The sequence below is a fragment of the Lagopus leucura genome, unplaced genomic scaffold, assembly GCF_019238085.1.
Source record: "Lagopus leucura isolate 7727_CA_CO unplaced genomic scaffold, USGS_WTPT01 Super-Scaffold_760, whole genome shotgun sequence".
NCBI classification, from domain to species: Eukaryota; Metazoa; Chordata; class Aves; order Galliformes; family Phasianidae; genus Lagopus; species Lagopus leucura.
In genome coordinates, this window is record NW_024962257.1 from 10,781,217 (window position 1) to 10,799,682 (window position 18,466).

The 18,466-nt window shown below is 34.8% G+C and overlaps 1 protein-coding gene across 1 annotated transcript in view; it reads right to left on the reverse strand.

The window, feature by feature from the left end:
- Positions 1-18,466, reverse strand: part of RBFOX1 (RNA binding fox-1 homolog 1) — a 233,266-nt gene that overhangs the window by 60,196 nt on the left and 154,604 nt on the right. Inside the window, 1 exon segment of the mRNA XM_042864325.1 lies at positions 7,299-7,379. Within this exon segment, the coding sequence (XP_042720259.1) occupies positions 7,299-7,379 (81 nt within the window).

An 18,466-nucleotide genomic window follows, 5' to 3' on the forward strand; every position in this document is an offset into this window, starting at 1 on the left:
TGAGTTTCACAATCATGAGGGACTCAGAGTCCTTTTTGCTAACAGCTTGAAAAAGGATTGCAAAATCCAAGTGTAGAATGACATAATGCATTTGATTTTGGAATCAAGTGAATATATTTAGAGGAATTCCACTTGAAATCAATATTACAAAAACAGTAAAGCTAATTTGGAAAGAGAAACAGGCCTTTCAAATACAAAACAAACAAACAACAACAACAAAAAAACAAAACCAAAATAAAGTCCCTGTTCTCATTACACAGAATGAACATCACGTATGACAACTAAGGTCAACTGAACCTTGAAGAGTTCCCTGCATATAGTTACGTTGCATTCAGATTTATGCAATAATTTTACTCAATACGTGACCCCTGGTTTAATACAATGGACTAATGAAGAGCTTAAAAACCTTCTGAAGATATTTCAATAAGAGCTGACATGCACATTTTTCTCTGGAAGTGATGTATGACTTTTCATCCTTTTATGCTTCCATACTTGAGCAGGAAACTGAGAAACATGGAAAGCCCTTAGGAAACTTGTCTTTCTACTTAGTATTGACACCTTCTTTGTTTAACCTTTCATGTAAATGCACTAAACAGTATTTTAACGTTGAGACCAGAAAGGGCATCTTCAATGCTACTTCTGGTGATTCTTTTTACTTTATAAGGTTAATTAATTAATTTAGGATGCATATTAAAAGATCACGACAAATCACAAGAAATAAATTAGTATGAACTACGATGAAATCAAAACAGCTATCATTACAATAAAGTTTACATCCGTTTGGATGAAATATGATCAACCACGTCTCACAAACAAAACCCTGAAATGCTTACATCAATTGTCAGAGCACTTAAACTTTGGCAGCATGGAGGAGAATAATGTCATAACAAGATCATCATTACGTTACTATTTTCATGTAATTACATATCAAAAGGAGATAAATTCTGAAAAAATAAACAAATTAAATGCTTCTACTGGTGATTCTGCTCAGAAGGACATTTCAAAGAACCTTCTGAAAATTTGTTTTCCATGTATAATCTCCTCATTACTGCAAATATCACAGAATATAATATAAACGTCGATGCCTATTTGCAATGCCACAGTAAAATAAAACGTGGAATGTCTTTACTCAAGCAAAAAAGCATGAAAATAGTTTCACTGAGCTTTTTTTTTTTAGCTAGTTCACTAATATTCAAATGCCAGATAGACTAAGTGAGGACAATCAAAAGAAACATTGAATAAAACAGGCTTTACTTAATTCCAACTCTATGGCATAATGAATATTCAAATGGACTAAATCCTACTAGTAGATGCAATATTTACACTTAGTATTTATGATTTTCTTATCTATTACACACATATAAAAAAGTCCTCAACTATACACTTACAAAATATAACATGCAGAGGAAAAATATGTATTTTGAAGTAAATGTGTTGATCATATATTGTAAGTTATTTTAATACTGAGTATATATGCAGAAGCAAGATTCCAAACATTGAATGTAGTTTATCATCTAAGATATTCCTTCTGCACTAGTACCTAACGAATAACTCTGAATCAGAAGCATTACTGGGACAACTTAGGAACATTTCTAATGCATGCAATAACGTAACAGGATTACTCGCTGTAAATAAGTGTTCAAAATATTTTTTTGGTAAAAAAATCCCAAATAACAAAACCACAGGACCAAAGGTTTCCAGGGAGTTTTCTAAAAGAACTGCCTTCCCACTTTTCAAAAACTTCTCATCTTTGCCTTGCTGTTTTCAGGTTGCTCAGAAGCCAAAATCCCAGGGCAACACAGTTTATTGTTTTAATATCTGTCTGACACAAAGCAAAAGTATTCTCTGGTGAGTGCTTATCTGTCATATGTATTTCCGTGACAGGAGTATCTAGTCAAATAAGGTGTTCTAGGGCATATCATGGGATTATGAACTTAGCACTGACTGAATTCTGTTTAAAAAATAGTTGAAAAATAAATATAGAAAATATCTACACTGATATTTTGGGGATGAGAACTCAAAGAGCGATGGGTTTAAAACATTTCAATCATAAGTGTTAGAAAAGAGGATAATTAGAGAAGAAAAAAACCAAATCCATATGCGGGACAAACAAAATAAGAAAAAAAAAATGTTCATAATTAAAACAGTTAAAAGAGTAAAATTGTATTCTAATGATACAATGGATTGTGAACTTGCTTTGTATTAATTAAACTCAATGTAATGGCATTTTCTATATTTAAATGAATAACCAGTGATCTGGAAATTCATTTAGACCATTAGGTTAATTACAGAAACTGATGGAACTCTTATCAGACAATTACAATTAGAGAAGGAGAACAACGTGGGACAGATTTACAAGCATTTGCACCACCGCAATCATATTTTCTGGATTACACCAACACTTCCTGCAAAATTTTAATCAATTAAAATTTAATCAATTAAATTGATTAAAAAGTAGGCTACCAACTTTATTTGCCCTTGAGCATGGTAAAATTGAATATATGAATATCTTCTTCCTGCGTTTTTGTAATTTTTCTTCTTTTTATAATATGAAGTATTTATTTATTTTTATTCAAACAAAAAAAAAAAAAACATACAAAAAAATAAGACCTGGTGGAACAAAGAGCATGTGTATATTGATACCCATAGAAATGGTAACTGAATATGAAGCAAATCTAATATTTAGAAAATGTAACCCCAAACTACCATCAGTTTAACTGATATTCTCATTGAAGTCAAGATACAATTCTTTTTTTTGGGCATGCAAAACATTTGGGAAATACAGACACTCATCTGTGAATCATAAAGGCATATAGCAATTTACTGTTTTACCATATGTTAGCTATTCATCAATGCAGCGAACTGTCCTCTCATTCATGCTTGGAAAAATATCATAGTAGTTACACACCTGATGGCTCAAGTATCTTTATTTTTAGATGGCACTACAATAAAGTCTAAAAGTTACAAAGATCAAAAAGTTTTGATGTAGAGACATTGAGCTGTCACTGAAATTTTATTAGATTTCGTAATCGCTCATTGCTTTCCATGGAACCTGGGTATGCACAATTGCAAGCGTTTGAATAATGTGATGCACAGCTGTGGGCTGGCTTCCTTAACCAACTCATGGTGCTTAGTGATCCTGACGATGCTGATGAGCTACTGCAGAACACAAAGAGGTTTTCTACCAGCAGATGTCCCTTTCATTAACGTGTAGGGAACATTATCAAGAAAACAGAGCCAGACGATTCAGAGAGGCATCCAGACAAAAGACGAGTTGCAATGAATATAACTTGAAAGATTTCTATTGGAAACAGGTTAAAGGTTTTTTCTTGTTAAAACATTCAGGCATTGAAAAAGATAACCCAGAAAAGTTGTACAGTCACCATCCTTAGAGGTGCTCTGAGCAAACTGGCCTTCCACTCTGAATAACTCTATCATTTTGTGGCTTTCTTCCATACCATTATTTGGCTCTAATTAACACTTCGTTCATGTTTTCCACATTATAAAAATGAGATTAAAAAAAAGTATATATATTTGCTTATTTTTCTTTTCATCATACATACCCAACTATACTATTGCCCTTGAACAGCAATACAGATACTCGGTACCAGAACTTTATTATTTTTTTTAATCTTCCTTCAGTCCAGCAGGGTGTTGGCGTTAGCATTCTCGTGGATCTTATGGTCAAGCACTTCATTTTGGATATTTCCAACATTTTCTTCATTATCACTGAACATTAGAAGCAATGTTTTTTTTCAGGATTTTAAAATTTTTCATGGAAACAATTAGTCTGAAGAAGGAAAATGAGACCATTATTACACGCAGTTAAGCTCCTTGATTTGCTAAGTTTCAGTTTAGCAACAGTGAGGTACCAAGAACCTACGGGAAGCTTCCTGACAACGCGTTCCTCATCAGGAGCTGATGTACTCTAATCCTGAAATTCCAGATGCATATCCTACATAGGAACTTGTCTACGTCCTTTTCTGGACTTTCTTCATTCTTCAATAGGATGATGTAGAAGAAATTTAATGAAGTAACTAATAGTTTTCCTCTCAGAACTCCACTGTTATGGGAATCAAGAGCAGCCAAGAAGAAAACCTGAGTTTCCTTACTTTGATTATCTCAGTAAAGCAAATAGTATGTCCCACCAAGAGACATGAATGCATCTGCATGCTGAAACTGTGCTTTTTACATAAAAAATTATTTATTCTCAGAATAGATATGCAAGTGAAAAAATGATCCAGGTCCTGTCTTATGCTCCAGTGTAAGAGAACAGATGAAGCATGAGAAACTATAGCTACTGATTTGTTCCACTGCTTGCAGAGAAACAGCTCATTTCTTTCCGTATTATGCAAAAGACCAGAAGTGATGGGAGGAAGCAGAGCCATGTTACCGTCTCCCGACAAGTTCAGAGGTGTAACTGATCACTGGACTGGGAAATGTTTGAGGTGATACATACAATATTTCCTAGGCAAGTAAAACACCAGAAGAGAAAGAGCTGTTTGAAGAAATACACTCTTCTTTCTGGCTAGCCAAGAAAAGGGGTGGAAGTGCTCATAGCTATCAGAATCGATTAAGAATCAAGAAACTGAGAAATAAAGCTAGTCAAGTTAAGAAAAACATTTTACCATCGTGCTTCAGCCACTCATTCTTTAGGTAACATTTTTTTGAAACAAAACACATACAGTCAGGTTAAATATGGCAATGTTGCTAAAAGTGGGGATGCACCCTTTTCCAAATACTCGAAAATTCCCAAGTTCCATTAGCATTTAATGAAATCCAAACCTCTCAGCTTAAAAAATCTCAGCTGACTCTTTCCCTTCCATTCAAATGATTATACACTTCTTAATTCTTCAACTGTAAGTTGTTCTGAAAAATGCAGTAACACTACAGAAAATAACAGCATAAATGATTAATAAATTATTCAAATATGAAGGCTGCCATTCTATTGTCTGCACGGAATAGTAATTGTAAAAATATTAATCTCATAGATGTTAATATTGATTTATTAGATTTCAAATCACTGTCAAAAATATGCATCAAAAATGTAGCACAGAGGATCATTAAAATATTAAAAGAAGGAAAATGAGAGAAAACTGAAGATTCATTCAATTCAATCCTATTGAATTTGAACTATTTTACATCTTTATTGAAACTTGTCTAATTAGAATAAATAAAAATATAATAGCAAAGATTGGTAATTGTAAAAATTTAATTATTAGCAGGAGTTGTGGACCTGTGGGGGGAAAAAACACATTTTGGCAATATGAAATACTATTATATGAATAAAACCAGAAAATATGACTTGCAGACACACAAATTCAACAAAGTGTAATAATTTCTACTGCAAGGACTACTGGCAATCTCTATTATGAATATGTGTATTACATATTGCCCGGTGGGAGACAGATAGGCAAAGTCTGTTTACTTATGTATTTGGCATAATGGAAAATAAACAGGTGTTTGTTAGTATATCATTATTCAAGGAGCACCACTGCAAAATAGATTTTTCAAAGGAATTGACTCATGAGAAATAATGTAAACAGTGAAGTCTAGATCTCAGCTAGCTCTACAATGGCTATGCAGGGATTTAATAATAGTGGCAATACTGTAAGATGTAAACAGCAGCCCCAAAAATAAATTTGCTAGGATATAATACAGTGAGTTAATAGGAGCAACAAGGAAAACTTTAGATCCTAAACTTTATTTAGAGTATATTACAGAAAATAAAAAACACTGCCCCACTCCTCCCATAGCAGCTCCCTAACAGTGAAAAGAATGAAATGATTGGATACTTTTCTGTAAAATGAATCTCAGATGCCTGGGGTATTTCAATCAAAAAGGAATAACACTAAAAATTAAATATACTAAAGATATACTGTAGGGATGAATCCCCTATTGATCTATGCAGTACATATTTCATCCCTATGCTACTACTGTGATAAAAATAATTTCTGCTTGGGAAATGTGACAATACAAAATATTCTTGGAGCATCCGGAAACATATGGACATTCAATTGATAACTCCAGCTCTGATTTAAACCATTTAATGTAATTTGCTATTTACTATGATTTAAAAGTAGATCCCATATTTGTCCTGTAAACGCAAACAGAGATGACACTGTTCATAGCCTTTGAAATAAGACAGTTGTATCACTGTAGAGATGGCCGCTTTGGAACTCCTTTGTTCTTATTTCTGGTTCTAGCTAATAAAATAAATTAATTGTTTTGTAAGTCTTTAGTGCCTTAAAAGAGCAGGATTGTATTTTGAATACAATTTTCATAAAGATTACATACCATAATGCTGCTAAATCAGACAGTTACTTACAGTGAACTGCTAAGAACACACAGCAAATACTGATCTTCGACCTAATTCAGCAAACAACAGGGAAGAAGAAACTTCTGTATTGCAACAAGCAAAAGATGTTCTTTTTGACTGTTAATCAGCAATTCTTGCTTCCATGGATAATTTAAAAGGTCACTACCTGAAAAATAGTGATTTCCTCATCTTTGGCTACTTGCGCTGTTTCATCTATTAACGAGCACAATTGTTCCTATGTCACATGGCTATATACCTGTTCATCTGACAAGATTTTGGAATGGGCATCAGTGGTACAACTGATACAACAAAAACATTCTCAGGATTTGGATCTATGTCTGCATCAGAATTTTAGAGAAGACATTGATACTCCAAAATTTTGAACATAAATATTGGCTGATGGCAGCCAGTATTGTCTCACCTTCTCTTCATTATTTTTCTTATGGCACATTATCCAAAATAACCATTGCACAGTCTTCTTCCTTCCCTCCCCCCTCCCACTCAAAAGAAAACATCATATTTATTTTTATTTCTTGACACAGACAAGCACTGGCATATTATGAGACTTTATTAAACCAAAGTTGTGGCCAAGAAAGAAAAAGCAACACAACTTCATCTTCTGCAGAAAATACAGAATGAACAACAGTCCTGGATTTAAAAAAAAAAAAAGTAACAATTAAAAAAATAATCACTGTTAATGTAGAACTTTTGAACATTTCTGTAGAACAGTAGAACAGTCCAATATTGGGGCTTTTCTTTCTTCATTTTTTTTTTTTCCTCCCATAAAATATTCTTTTAGGACAAAGATGCAAGTAAAAACATTGAATGATCCTTTAACATTACTTACAAATGTTCACAAATACCACATTTACCTTAACAAGAACTAGTTGGAAAATTTACAGTATAATGGGGCTTAATTCATAATAATGTCCTTTGTCACAAAACAGGAAAAAAATAACAGCCGTTAACACTAGCTTACTTGTGGATGTGTATACTAGTGAACTGGGGGCACTGTACACGGGAGATCCCTCCTGGTTTGCCTGGCACAGCAGCACCCTGCCTACAAGAGAGAGAGAGAAAGTGGTATCTGGTTTTGGAACACTCAAACTAAACCTCAGTTTTATCTCAAAACAGAAATAAAGCCAAACTGAAGCAGTGCAGTGGAACAGAGGCCCTTAATGTCCTTTAATTTCACCAAACAGAAAGAGCCTCAGTAAGCACGTAAAATTTTACATTGGAAAAAGCAAAACACAGACATCCCCCCCAAATCCAAATGCCCTCTTTATCACATGGGGAAACTGGCGCAGGCTGTGTTCGTTAGCAGCACGCCCAGGTACCTCACCTTGCTGCAGCTGCTCTCTCCCTCTCTGCCCTGCAACTCCAAAGCCTCAGGAGCCCTGCTGTGAGCTTCTGCAAAGCTCCCCCACCAACCCCTGCTTCTCATCCCCAAACTCTGGCTGAGATGAGAGGCTATCGAGCAAACAGATAAATCAGACTGCAAAGCTCATATGTACAGACCAAGCATGATCTCAGTAATATTACTTAAACTAGCACTGGTGTGAGAGAAACCAAAATATGACTGCGCATGTAAAGACTTCAGTGTTCTTTGCATGAATGAGAAATACTTAAACATATTCTGTGTTCCACTATACAGGTGGACTGAGGATTAAGAACAAAACAGAAGAAAGAAAACCATCAAAAAAGGAAAAAAAAAAAGTAAAAATAATAAACAAATCAATTTGAAACAGCTCTTCTTTGATGCATTTCCATTTTGAAGAAATCAACAAAGTTTAGAATTGTTTTGCGTTTGTTTTAATAAATTTAAATCAAATACCTGGCGATGTCAGCATCTTTCTCTGTGGTTATACCCTAGCATTCTTAGATGAATAAAGATTGTTTAACGTAATTCTTTATGGTAGGAAAAAACCTCTCCACCTGCACACCTCCAGGAGGAGCAGGCTATGATGCATCTGTTTTTTGCAGAAACGTTTATATATATATATGTATACAATATAGAGAGTATGAACATACACTGATGTACTTTAAGCTGCCAGAATGTGTGAAACACACAGTTCCAAATATATTAAATTTACCTGAAAATTTCAGAGACAATTAAGAGAAGTCATGCGTTGACTTGCAGGCAAAGTAACTCAAAAGATCAGAAGTGGCTGATCCAACAAGAGCAACCCTCAAACTACATGCAGTTACCAAACCTGATTTATTTATTTATTTCAAAAACAAGTCTGCAAATACTTTTCTATCATTAACTTTTTTTTTTTTTTTTTTTTTTTTTTATTTTAACTGTCACTTGCAGCTGTTAAATGAGCTGGAAATATGCAGAATACTGAAAAAAAATAAAATTCTGGTAATTGCAACAACACAGTTAAGTGCGTGAGCACTGGAAATCTCATGAAACTTTGTGCTTTCAAATTCTCAGACCATAGTATAAACTTCATTAATGGGCTTTGAAGATACTTGCTTTTTTTTTTTTTTTCTTCTGCTATTTTTTTCAGCCATTCAGTACTAGTCTTAAATGCAAAACAAGGCCTTTGTTTGTTCTGTCTTACGTGTGGAAGCTGCGAAATAAAGGAACGTACACCTGTAGAGATCAGAGATTCCAATAGCAATCCCAATTTTCAGACTGGCAGATGACCAACAGTAGGAAACACAGGAATATGGATGTATTTAACACCATATAGATGCTTCTACAGAGGCCTGAAAATATGAACTGAAGGTATAAATGAGTTCATCCAGCTGAGTGAAATGAAAAAAAAGGGAAGGAACCATCAAAAACAGTAATTTTCATGTTTTAAAAGTAATTTAAGTATCATGACTTCAAGTACACTTAGCAAGTACAGAATGCTAATGGTTTTCAAAAGTTGAGGATTATATTTCATGTATCTTATCCAACAAATTAAAACTTTGCTTTTTCTATGGTGTGCAATTAGAGATGTTATTATTCTTTGCAGTTAACATTCTTATTAAAATTTCTCTGTTGCGATCACATGAGAGTCCAAATTTCCTCTCTCTGGGTTCATTTATAATGAAATGCTTTAAAATGGGTGCTTTTTTCATCCATGCTGCCAGATTTTGTAATTATATTTGGACATTCTCCATTTGAATTTGTACATGAAATTATCAGTTACGTCACCATTATTAGATATTTTGGAAAAAAAAATTGAAACTTTTAATCTAATTTTGGGAGAAAAATTGACTTCTGCTTCTCATTTTTTGTATTAAAAATACTTAAATTTTTATTAGTAGAACAGGGTGAAGATGGAACTATTTTCAATAAAACACTTCTGTGAAAACCTCAGAACATGAAAACAATCAGTGAGTTCCCTGATGAAAAAAAAAAATGTTTTCTTTTTCCTCTAGAGTACTGAAAATTCTACCTTGATAGAATGAAGATTTTTTTTAAGAAAGAGGATTTGAACATAAAGTTATTAATATTTCTTTCCAAACTATAATTTAATAATATTGTGGAGCTGATGAACTTCAAAAAAAATTACAGTCATGCAAGAGTTCATTCGTAATTCTGCAGTCCCTTCTGTAGCAGCATACTTCGAGCTGATACTTCCTCATTAAGAAGCATCTGAACTGCTTTTTCACTTCTTTCTATTATAAGCATTTACATATTTGGTCACATGTGACTAGTGGTATGGGATTTTGGAAATCATCAGCTGAAAGCGTCTCCCGACTCTGTCAAAAGGCTCAGAAAAAAAAAAAAAAGCATACATATTTGAAGAGCATATTCATCACTAAAGGCATACTGTGGCTCAGAGGAGAGCTTTGGACAGACCTGTGGCAGAAAGGAAGCTGGGGCAGCCTAGCTGCTAGGTGTTATGGTAGGAGAGCAGCCTGTAGTGGCTGAGCCATGGGCTGTCCTGCACACAGCAGGGACAGGCAGCTGGGCTGGAGCAGGGCACATTGGCAGCACATGATAAAACTGCAAATAACCCCCCAGGACAGGTGCATCACTCATCCTTGGCTTAATGGCAGGCAGCAAGCACAAAAATGTACTTCCCAAGGTCACTCTTCAATGTTTTCTCTTACAGCTCAACGTTAAGAACATACAGTTTGATTAGGTCCTTTGGTTTAAGAATTATAGTTATTTTGAGGAAATAATTACTCTCAAAATATTCAGGGCAGTGAGGAAAATTATTTGAAATTATTAATATATTCAAGACCCTAAAAATTCAGTTCCAAATCATTCGAAGATATGGAACTAAAAGTATTTTTCTTGTTTTTTTCATAGTTTCAAAAGTAAGTTTTTTTGTGTAGTTCCTATTCTTGTGACTTACACAAATTTATCTGTAGAGCATAAGCAGAAATGTAAATATAATAACCCACAGACTACTTCCTCATACGAGGACTATTGCAAAGTTCATGGTATTCTGTGAACACTCAGGTAGCTCAGGAGTAATCAGACTGACCAGGAATCCATCAACAATGGAAGGACTTCTCAGAAATTTATAAGGGATCAGTTCTGCAAAAAAATAGTTTCTTGGTCAGACTGGAACCACTTTGTAACCAGCAGTACAGACAATTTAAAAGTAAAGATCTGGAATAAGCTTATAAGAGTTTGCACAACTGGCTGGAATCTGGCATCCTTTGAGGACGTATAAATTGGAACAACATTTTTAGAAGAAAAATTCAAATCATTTTTTTAAAAAATACGGTGCTGAAGCAAACAAAATCGATAACGTAGCAAGACCTTGACTGTGGGAATAGCTGTCTTTTGTCACATAAAGAAGATGGAACTTTCAGAAACCTTCACTAACAATTGTATAAAGTTCATAAACAGTTACCAAGAACCCAAGGTCACAGTACATCAGCTCCCACTACCTTTATTTAGTACATCCGCTGCCAAGCAAAAAGTTTCCTGTTTACAGTGCTGTTATTTACTCTACAAGTATCTTTAGAGAGTTACAAAAAAGAAGAGGACAGAATAGTACTCCATGACCATCCAGGGAAAAAACATGACGTAAGTGCAAGAACATAAGCATTTTCAGTGGCAGAAATTAAGTCGATATTCAGGGCTGGACTCCACTGAGTATTAGTGCACAGGTAAGTAAAATGAGAACTTACAACACAAAAACTAAGGTTACTGCATACAAGGAGATTTTGTGAAGATTATACCACTCTTGTCTGTTGCACACTCAGGTCCCTTGATAAAGCAGCTCTTCATTATAAACATCTATTCTACTCTTACCAATAGGACTGTCTTCCTGCTTTTGGCAACCAAGCACCAGGTTGGTTGCTAAAATGTAAAAAAGAATATTTGTATAATGTTTTATCTGAGTTATCATAGATTGTTAATTTATAGCTCTAATATAAAAGCTGCATTGCTTTTTAAATTCAGCAATTTCTATTTCATTTTGCCTTTCTTCCAGTACAGCTAGGTGGTTTATAGATCAATTTAGTCCCTGTACTAGTTCTCAGTCATTCTGGTCCCTGTTTTCCTTCTACCTTCTGCAATATGTGGTTATTCCTATACTCTCAACAATATCTATTATACCTCTACTTTTCATTTCTATGTACAACATCTGAAGAAACTATGAGGCTGTATCTCTCACAAACATGTCAGCATATTTGTTAGTTATCAGAGACCTCATAAACAAACCATGAAGCACCTGATTTGCTGTTTTAAAAGTATAATTAGGCCTTTCCAGCCACAAATAGAATTACTTTTGTGCTGCAAAGGAACACTGATCTTTAATGAGTTATTTCAAATATGCCACAGAAATGGATAAAGAAGACCTAACTAAAAAGGCCACTGTTATACAATAATACAGAATGTTAGCATCCATTATCCCATCTGACAAAGGAGTTTGAAGAGCTTCATATACACTAGTTGGTAAGTGTTAGCTTGGCCCTTCATTACCAACAGTCAAACTCCATGGCATTAGTACACTTTTGAGAATGTTTACAAAAAAGTGCTTCTTGAATGTCATTGGTTACTAGTGAACTTTTTGTAAACAGAATACTCCTCCTTCAGACTTCAACACGACCATTTCTGGATGCCTGTATTGATTATTTAAATACTTCAATTTGCAGAAATTAATGAGGAACATTCAAGAATACTTCCTATAACCCTTTATTCCATTTTTTTATTATCTAAAACAAAAGTTATCTTTAATTGCCTCGAAGTTATACACGGAATTTCATTTAAACATGATAATTTATTGGCAGGAAGGAGAATCTAACATAGTTAGTGACCAAAAGTGAGTTTTCAAAGTCCAAATCACTATCTGAATTACATTCCAACAGCAAATCTGAAAGACACTCAATTATGAATGACCGATGTATACCTACTTGCCTTCTGATAAGAACTGATAAGTATGTATTCCATACATACTCTAATATTTATGTAATACATCCCTTGATCTATATAGAATCTCATAAAGTTTTTTAAAAACAGGAAAAAAACATTTTGGGGGGGTACTGTTGTTCTAAGACATTTTACAGAATCTTTTCATGCAGAAATTCTGTTCCAGTTTCCTTCCATCACTTTTCTGAGCACAGTGCATGATTTTTTATTACGATCTCTCAGAGTGTCACCAAAACACTCAATAAAATTAAGCAATGACTCAGGGAACAACAGTGCATTTCGCAACAAACGTTATTCATCAGTCATCCTTCCAATTACTCCTTGTTTTTGGGAAATAGACTTCCCTTTCCTGTTACACATATTCATTGGCCAGTATATTAAGTCACACACTGGGTCTAGATGTTTCCTACATCATCTAACTAAAACCCAGATAAGCAACAAGGTTTGCAGCTCTGCTAAGAATTTTATCTGAGATTCTCTCAATTCCCCTTCTCCTCACCTCTCCCTTCTGTAGCATATACAGTCCATACGTAACCTTTAGCTCTCCTTCCCTGGGACCTGACATGCCACACACAGCTGGTTAGATCACTTACCACTATGTACTGTAGTGTCTTAGGCTGGAAAAAGCATTACAAATAGAATGGAATCTGTCAAGTGGCAAATTCATTCAAGCTCCGCTCCCATGCCAGCATCCCTTCACTGCCCCACAACACTGCTTTAAATCTTTATCAGTGAAAAGATGAAAGGAACATGCACTGCTGAGGCACTAAGGAGGAATAGATTACCCATGCAGCCATAGATTGTGCCATAGCATTCTTGGTCTGAGGCAAAGTAATGCCAAATTAGAAACAAACACTGTGACTGACTCGTTGGTATTTTCTTTAGCATGCTGACTAACAAAGATAGGCTACATTTTTTTTTGTAATGTTTCCACACCACAATGCAAAGCAAACACAATAAACTGCGCTTTCCAAATACAATTAAACAAAAAAAAAGTTTAATCAGCCATAACGCATTCCTTGTCTGGTAATCAAAAGGGAGAAACTAACCAACACAAACTCAGCTGTTGCTTGTACCAAAATACCCAGCAACCCTGGAGAGTTTCCCTATGCTTGTTAGTGAATTTTTAACATTCATATCTGGATGTGAACCTTCATTCACATACTGTCACAAAAAAATCTAAAGCGCACTGTGTAATAATATAAAAGCAGTAGCACTGTCACTACTGCCCATAAGCGTAACTTCCCAGCCAAGTATGTTGTTCATGTTCATACAGACGGACAGTCTGTACTATTCTCTGTGATCATACACAGAGAGATGTGTCCCACTGAAGTTGTTCAGGACCTCTGAAAATCAGATCTTTACTCCTTATCTTTCTGTCCCCCCCTAGACTAAAACATATATAAATGATGGTTGGTGTTGGCTCTTTTAACTTGATCTGGGTTCACTTGCAACTTTGAGGAAAAAGCACAAAAGAAATTCTGAACTATAAATACAAATACTGAGCTGGTATTACACTCTTCTTGAAATAAGATACTTGAGAATATAGAAATGAACTTATATTCTGCTGATAACCTTATGAGTAGGGACTGCAATAAGAATTAAATCACAAGCAAATGAAACTGAAGCCCTCCTGCACAAACATGAATACTACAGTTTCCATAGCCCTGGAGGGATTACAAGTAGATGTAGTTTGTGTTTTATCCTCTCATACTGCATCAAGACACTATTTTCTGTGTAAATTACCTATTTGAATAAATCGATAAGACAGAAATGCAAATCCAATGCAATTAGATGCGGAGATGCAAACTACTAATTTCTCAGTTCTATTTGCTTACCCTGATGGGTGCTGTTTTTATACTAAAAACTCTGAACGACAAGCTATAGCTGAGAATATAAAGGAGAAAGAAAATGAATCACTGGGTATAATCCTGAATTTTGTTAGCTTATTATTTCACCTGCCTAGTCAGATTTCAGAATTTTATGAGCTTGAAAAAAACCATTACAACAAGGTAAAGCAACATATCCAAACTTTCCCAAACACTCACCTTTTACAATAAGCAGTTCTATACTTGGGGATTTTCCCCAAATCATTTTCACAAAGAAAATCTGACACAGCGATACTGGGTATTGCTTCCCACTGAAGAATATAACTTTGCCTCAGACAGGTCTGCAGATAAATAAACAACTGAAATCTCAGTACCCTCAATATGAAATTCAATTGAAATGTAAATGTACTGGGGATTCTGTGATCTGATGCCCCCAAACGAGAAGAAAATGCAAGGCAGAAAACAGAAGACATTAGCTATATGTTTGGAATACGATTCAACATAATCTTAAACTGCTTTAGCATTAATTTTCAAATGTAATCAAGGTTTAAAACGCATCAGAGTTGTTTTCCATTCCACTTAACTGTATTAACTTCACATTTCATATATTACTTTATTACGTTACATTTCAAAATTGTCTGTCTGCCTGACTGTCCATCCTAACTCACGGATCCCTCTAACTTTGTTATCCTTTTAATCACAGGGATTTATTCCACTGATTTTTATTAATTTACAACCTTATCTGACATTGCACACATCCCACAGAGTCCTGAACAAACAAGACTTTTACTGATTAACTGTAGTTTGTCTCAAATTACCCTCTGAGAGATTTTTAAGACAGTGCTCTTTGCATGTAGCTATGATTGGTATTTGAATTACAATATCAAGTTTAAGAAAACCTCTCTGTATACAGGAGCCTAGGCTTCAGGTCCACAGGAAGTGCACACCGAGGCTAACTCTGTACTGTCCACTAATTGGTATAACATATCTAATTGGTATATAACAGTAGCAGTAGCTATTTAACAGCTGGTTTATATTCAGTCTCCAAAGCTACACCATGCAGTTTCGTTTCTATGAACCACACTGAGAGAAGAGGAATTGTCTGAGGCCAAATAAATAAATATATAATATAGTCAATATATATAAAAGTAATAAAACTTCTTTTATTTGTAATATTTTTTATTGAAAAAATACAAAAAAAGGACAACAAAACATAAAACTAGCAGGGTGGGCAGGTATGGTCTAGAGGGTAGCACTGGACTAGGCTTAATCTTGTCCCCTGAAGCAAACAGCTCCACCACACATAGTTCAAAGGTGTCTAAAACCAGTCTGACTCAAATTTTTACATCCCCTTACAAAGCATATGACATCAGGTGTGCACGCGGAGTTCCTCGTGCAGTTCTCAGCTTCCAGAGCAGTTTCTTTCTATCTGAATCTATTTCACTTATATTCCGTACAATCCCAAGCCAATACGTGGCAAGTGGGGAAAACACCTAAAAAAATGCTAATACTCCAAACAATAGCATGGATTTCACGCTGCCCCTTTAGTCTCAACTATCATGCTATTATTTAGGTAGCATTTTAACATCTTGCATACAATTAAAAAAGTATTCTTTTCAAAACAGTCAAAAGTGTGCAACCCAAAGTAAAACTCAAGAATACAGCAAATGCAATACATCTGTTCTAGTTTCCAGCTACGTGAAGCTCAGGGCAGTTTCTGTGTATATATTAACAATCCACATATTTCCCTCTATGAACCAACTACAACATCCTTTTAATACACATCTTCCTAGAAATATAATGATACTGATCTTCCTAGAAAAAGTACTAAAACAAGTAAGCTGTAGTCATAATTACACATTTGATTATGATTACAGCTGGTCCTGTATTCATCCATCAACTCACAGGACAGGTGTTAAGCAGAATTCAGGCTTACTCATGCACAGAAGTTTGACATTCCCAGCCTACCCTATACACATTGCTTTATTTCACAGAATCACAGAATGGCCAGGGTTGGAAGAGACCTCAAGGATCATGAATTTCCAACCCCCTTGCCACATGCAGGGCCACCCAACTCCTCATTTAATACCAGACCGGGCAGCTCAGGGCCCCATCCAATCTGGCCTTGTACGCCTCTAGGGACAGGGCATCCACAACCTCTCTGGGCAGCTGTTCCAGCAACTCACCACTCTTATAGTAAAGAAATTATTTTGGATAAGATATTAAAAAATGAACAAGTTTACCTAAAGAAAGCAAGAAATTTTCATGCATGTTACCTGACAGAACTACCACTGAGGAAATCTTAATCTGTTTTTACTAAAAAATAATAATAATAAAATATTCCTAACATACAGGAGGAACAGACATTAGAGAACATTTGCTATCATTCATTCTGGTCCTACTTCCTTTCTCACAATATCTATTTGCATAGACTTCTATATAATACTTCATTTCTACAGGTTTTCTCCATTTCAGCATCTAATGTGACAATTCATCACTTGCCTTCCCTGCCTCAGCTGTGTGCTTTGCACCCATGGCAGCTCTATCAGCTTCTGGTATTGCTTTATATTCTCAAAGTATTCTTCATCTAGATTCCATAGCTACTGATATGACTTTTAGAAAAATCTTCAGCATCAGCAATCTGACCTCATACCACACCATTACGGTGATGCAGCACTAATTTAGACCAATCAGCTCCAGATCCATAGACTCCAAGTAGTGAGATAGGGTCAGCCTGGTTTTGATGTGTAATTACATAATTAAATAAGATGAGTCAAAGTGGAATATCACATAAATAAGGATGATTTGTAGAAAACTCAAAACCTACATCTCAAGAAAACTTTACTGATGAGCAAACAGATTGAAACTCATCCCTTCACCCCCCCCCCCCCCCCCACACACACACACACTTCCCTCCTTCCTGTTTTGAAAGAATTTCAAATTTCAGCATATATACAGTTTATGTTTTTCCAAATTCTATTTGTGCAGAAATTCATAATCATCTCAAGTGATACCTCTATACCAGGCTATGGTCAAACCTACCAAACTTCTACACCGAAGAAGCCAGAATCATTCTCTATGTGCTGTTAAAAGATCTATCTACCAGTCAAGATTTACCATGAAATAATCATGCGTATGGAATTTCTTTTACTGATCAAATAGCAATAATATCAAAACCCAACTGTATACTGTGTTTTCAAATATATATCCAAATAGACCATTGTTTAAAAGAGTAGTACTGACAGTATCTCATTTTCTTTTTAAAATATACAAGCTTCAATGGAATGATAAATCTGCATCAATTAACCTTGCTCCAAATTTTAATGTATAACCAAATCATGAAACTAATATTTCAAAAAATAAAGGCGTTAGTATTATTCTTCAGCATAAAGCATAATTAAGTTCTAGAATATTTTGTTTGAAAATATCTAGTACAGATGCCAAATTCCATTTTCTTCTGACTTTATTAATTTTTCATAAACTAGAATTCTGACTACAATGACTTGCAACAGTTCCACAGAAATTTCAGACAAGCATTAACTGTCACTCCTGATGTTTAGCTAACTAGGATGTCGCCAGTTATACAATGGTAGTCTAACATGATTTTTGAAACATTACAGATTTTTTTTACACTTTGAAAAGGAACATCTATACAGAACTCGCAGGGGGATAATTAGTTCATTTTTATGTATTTAGAAAATCATTTTAGTTAATAATGTTGAGAAGATGTTTATTTGAAAAAACCTATTTAAGTCAATGGCCAAATTCAAATTTAAGCATATGTAATTTGTTTTAAAATAAATTAATCTATATATTGATAAACAGCCAAGTTCCACCAAAATTAAATTCTATAGATATGGTGCAGTGAATTTTCACCCAAGCATTTATAACTGCTGGACAATCATGTAACTCAGCTTCACAAATTCCAAATGCTTTCACTGGAAAGTATTTCTAAGGTATTATGCAACAGCCATTTAAATTCAA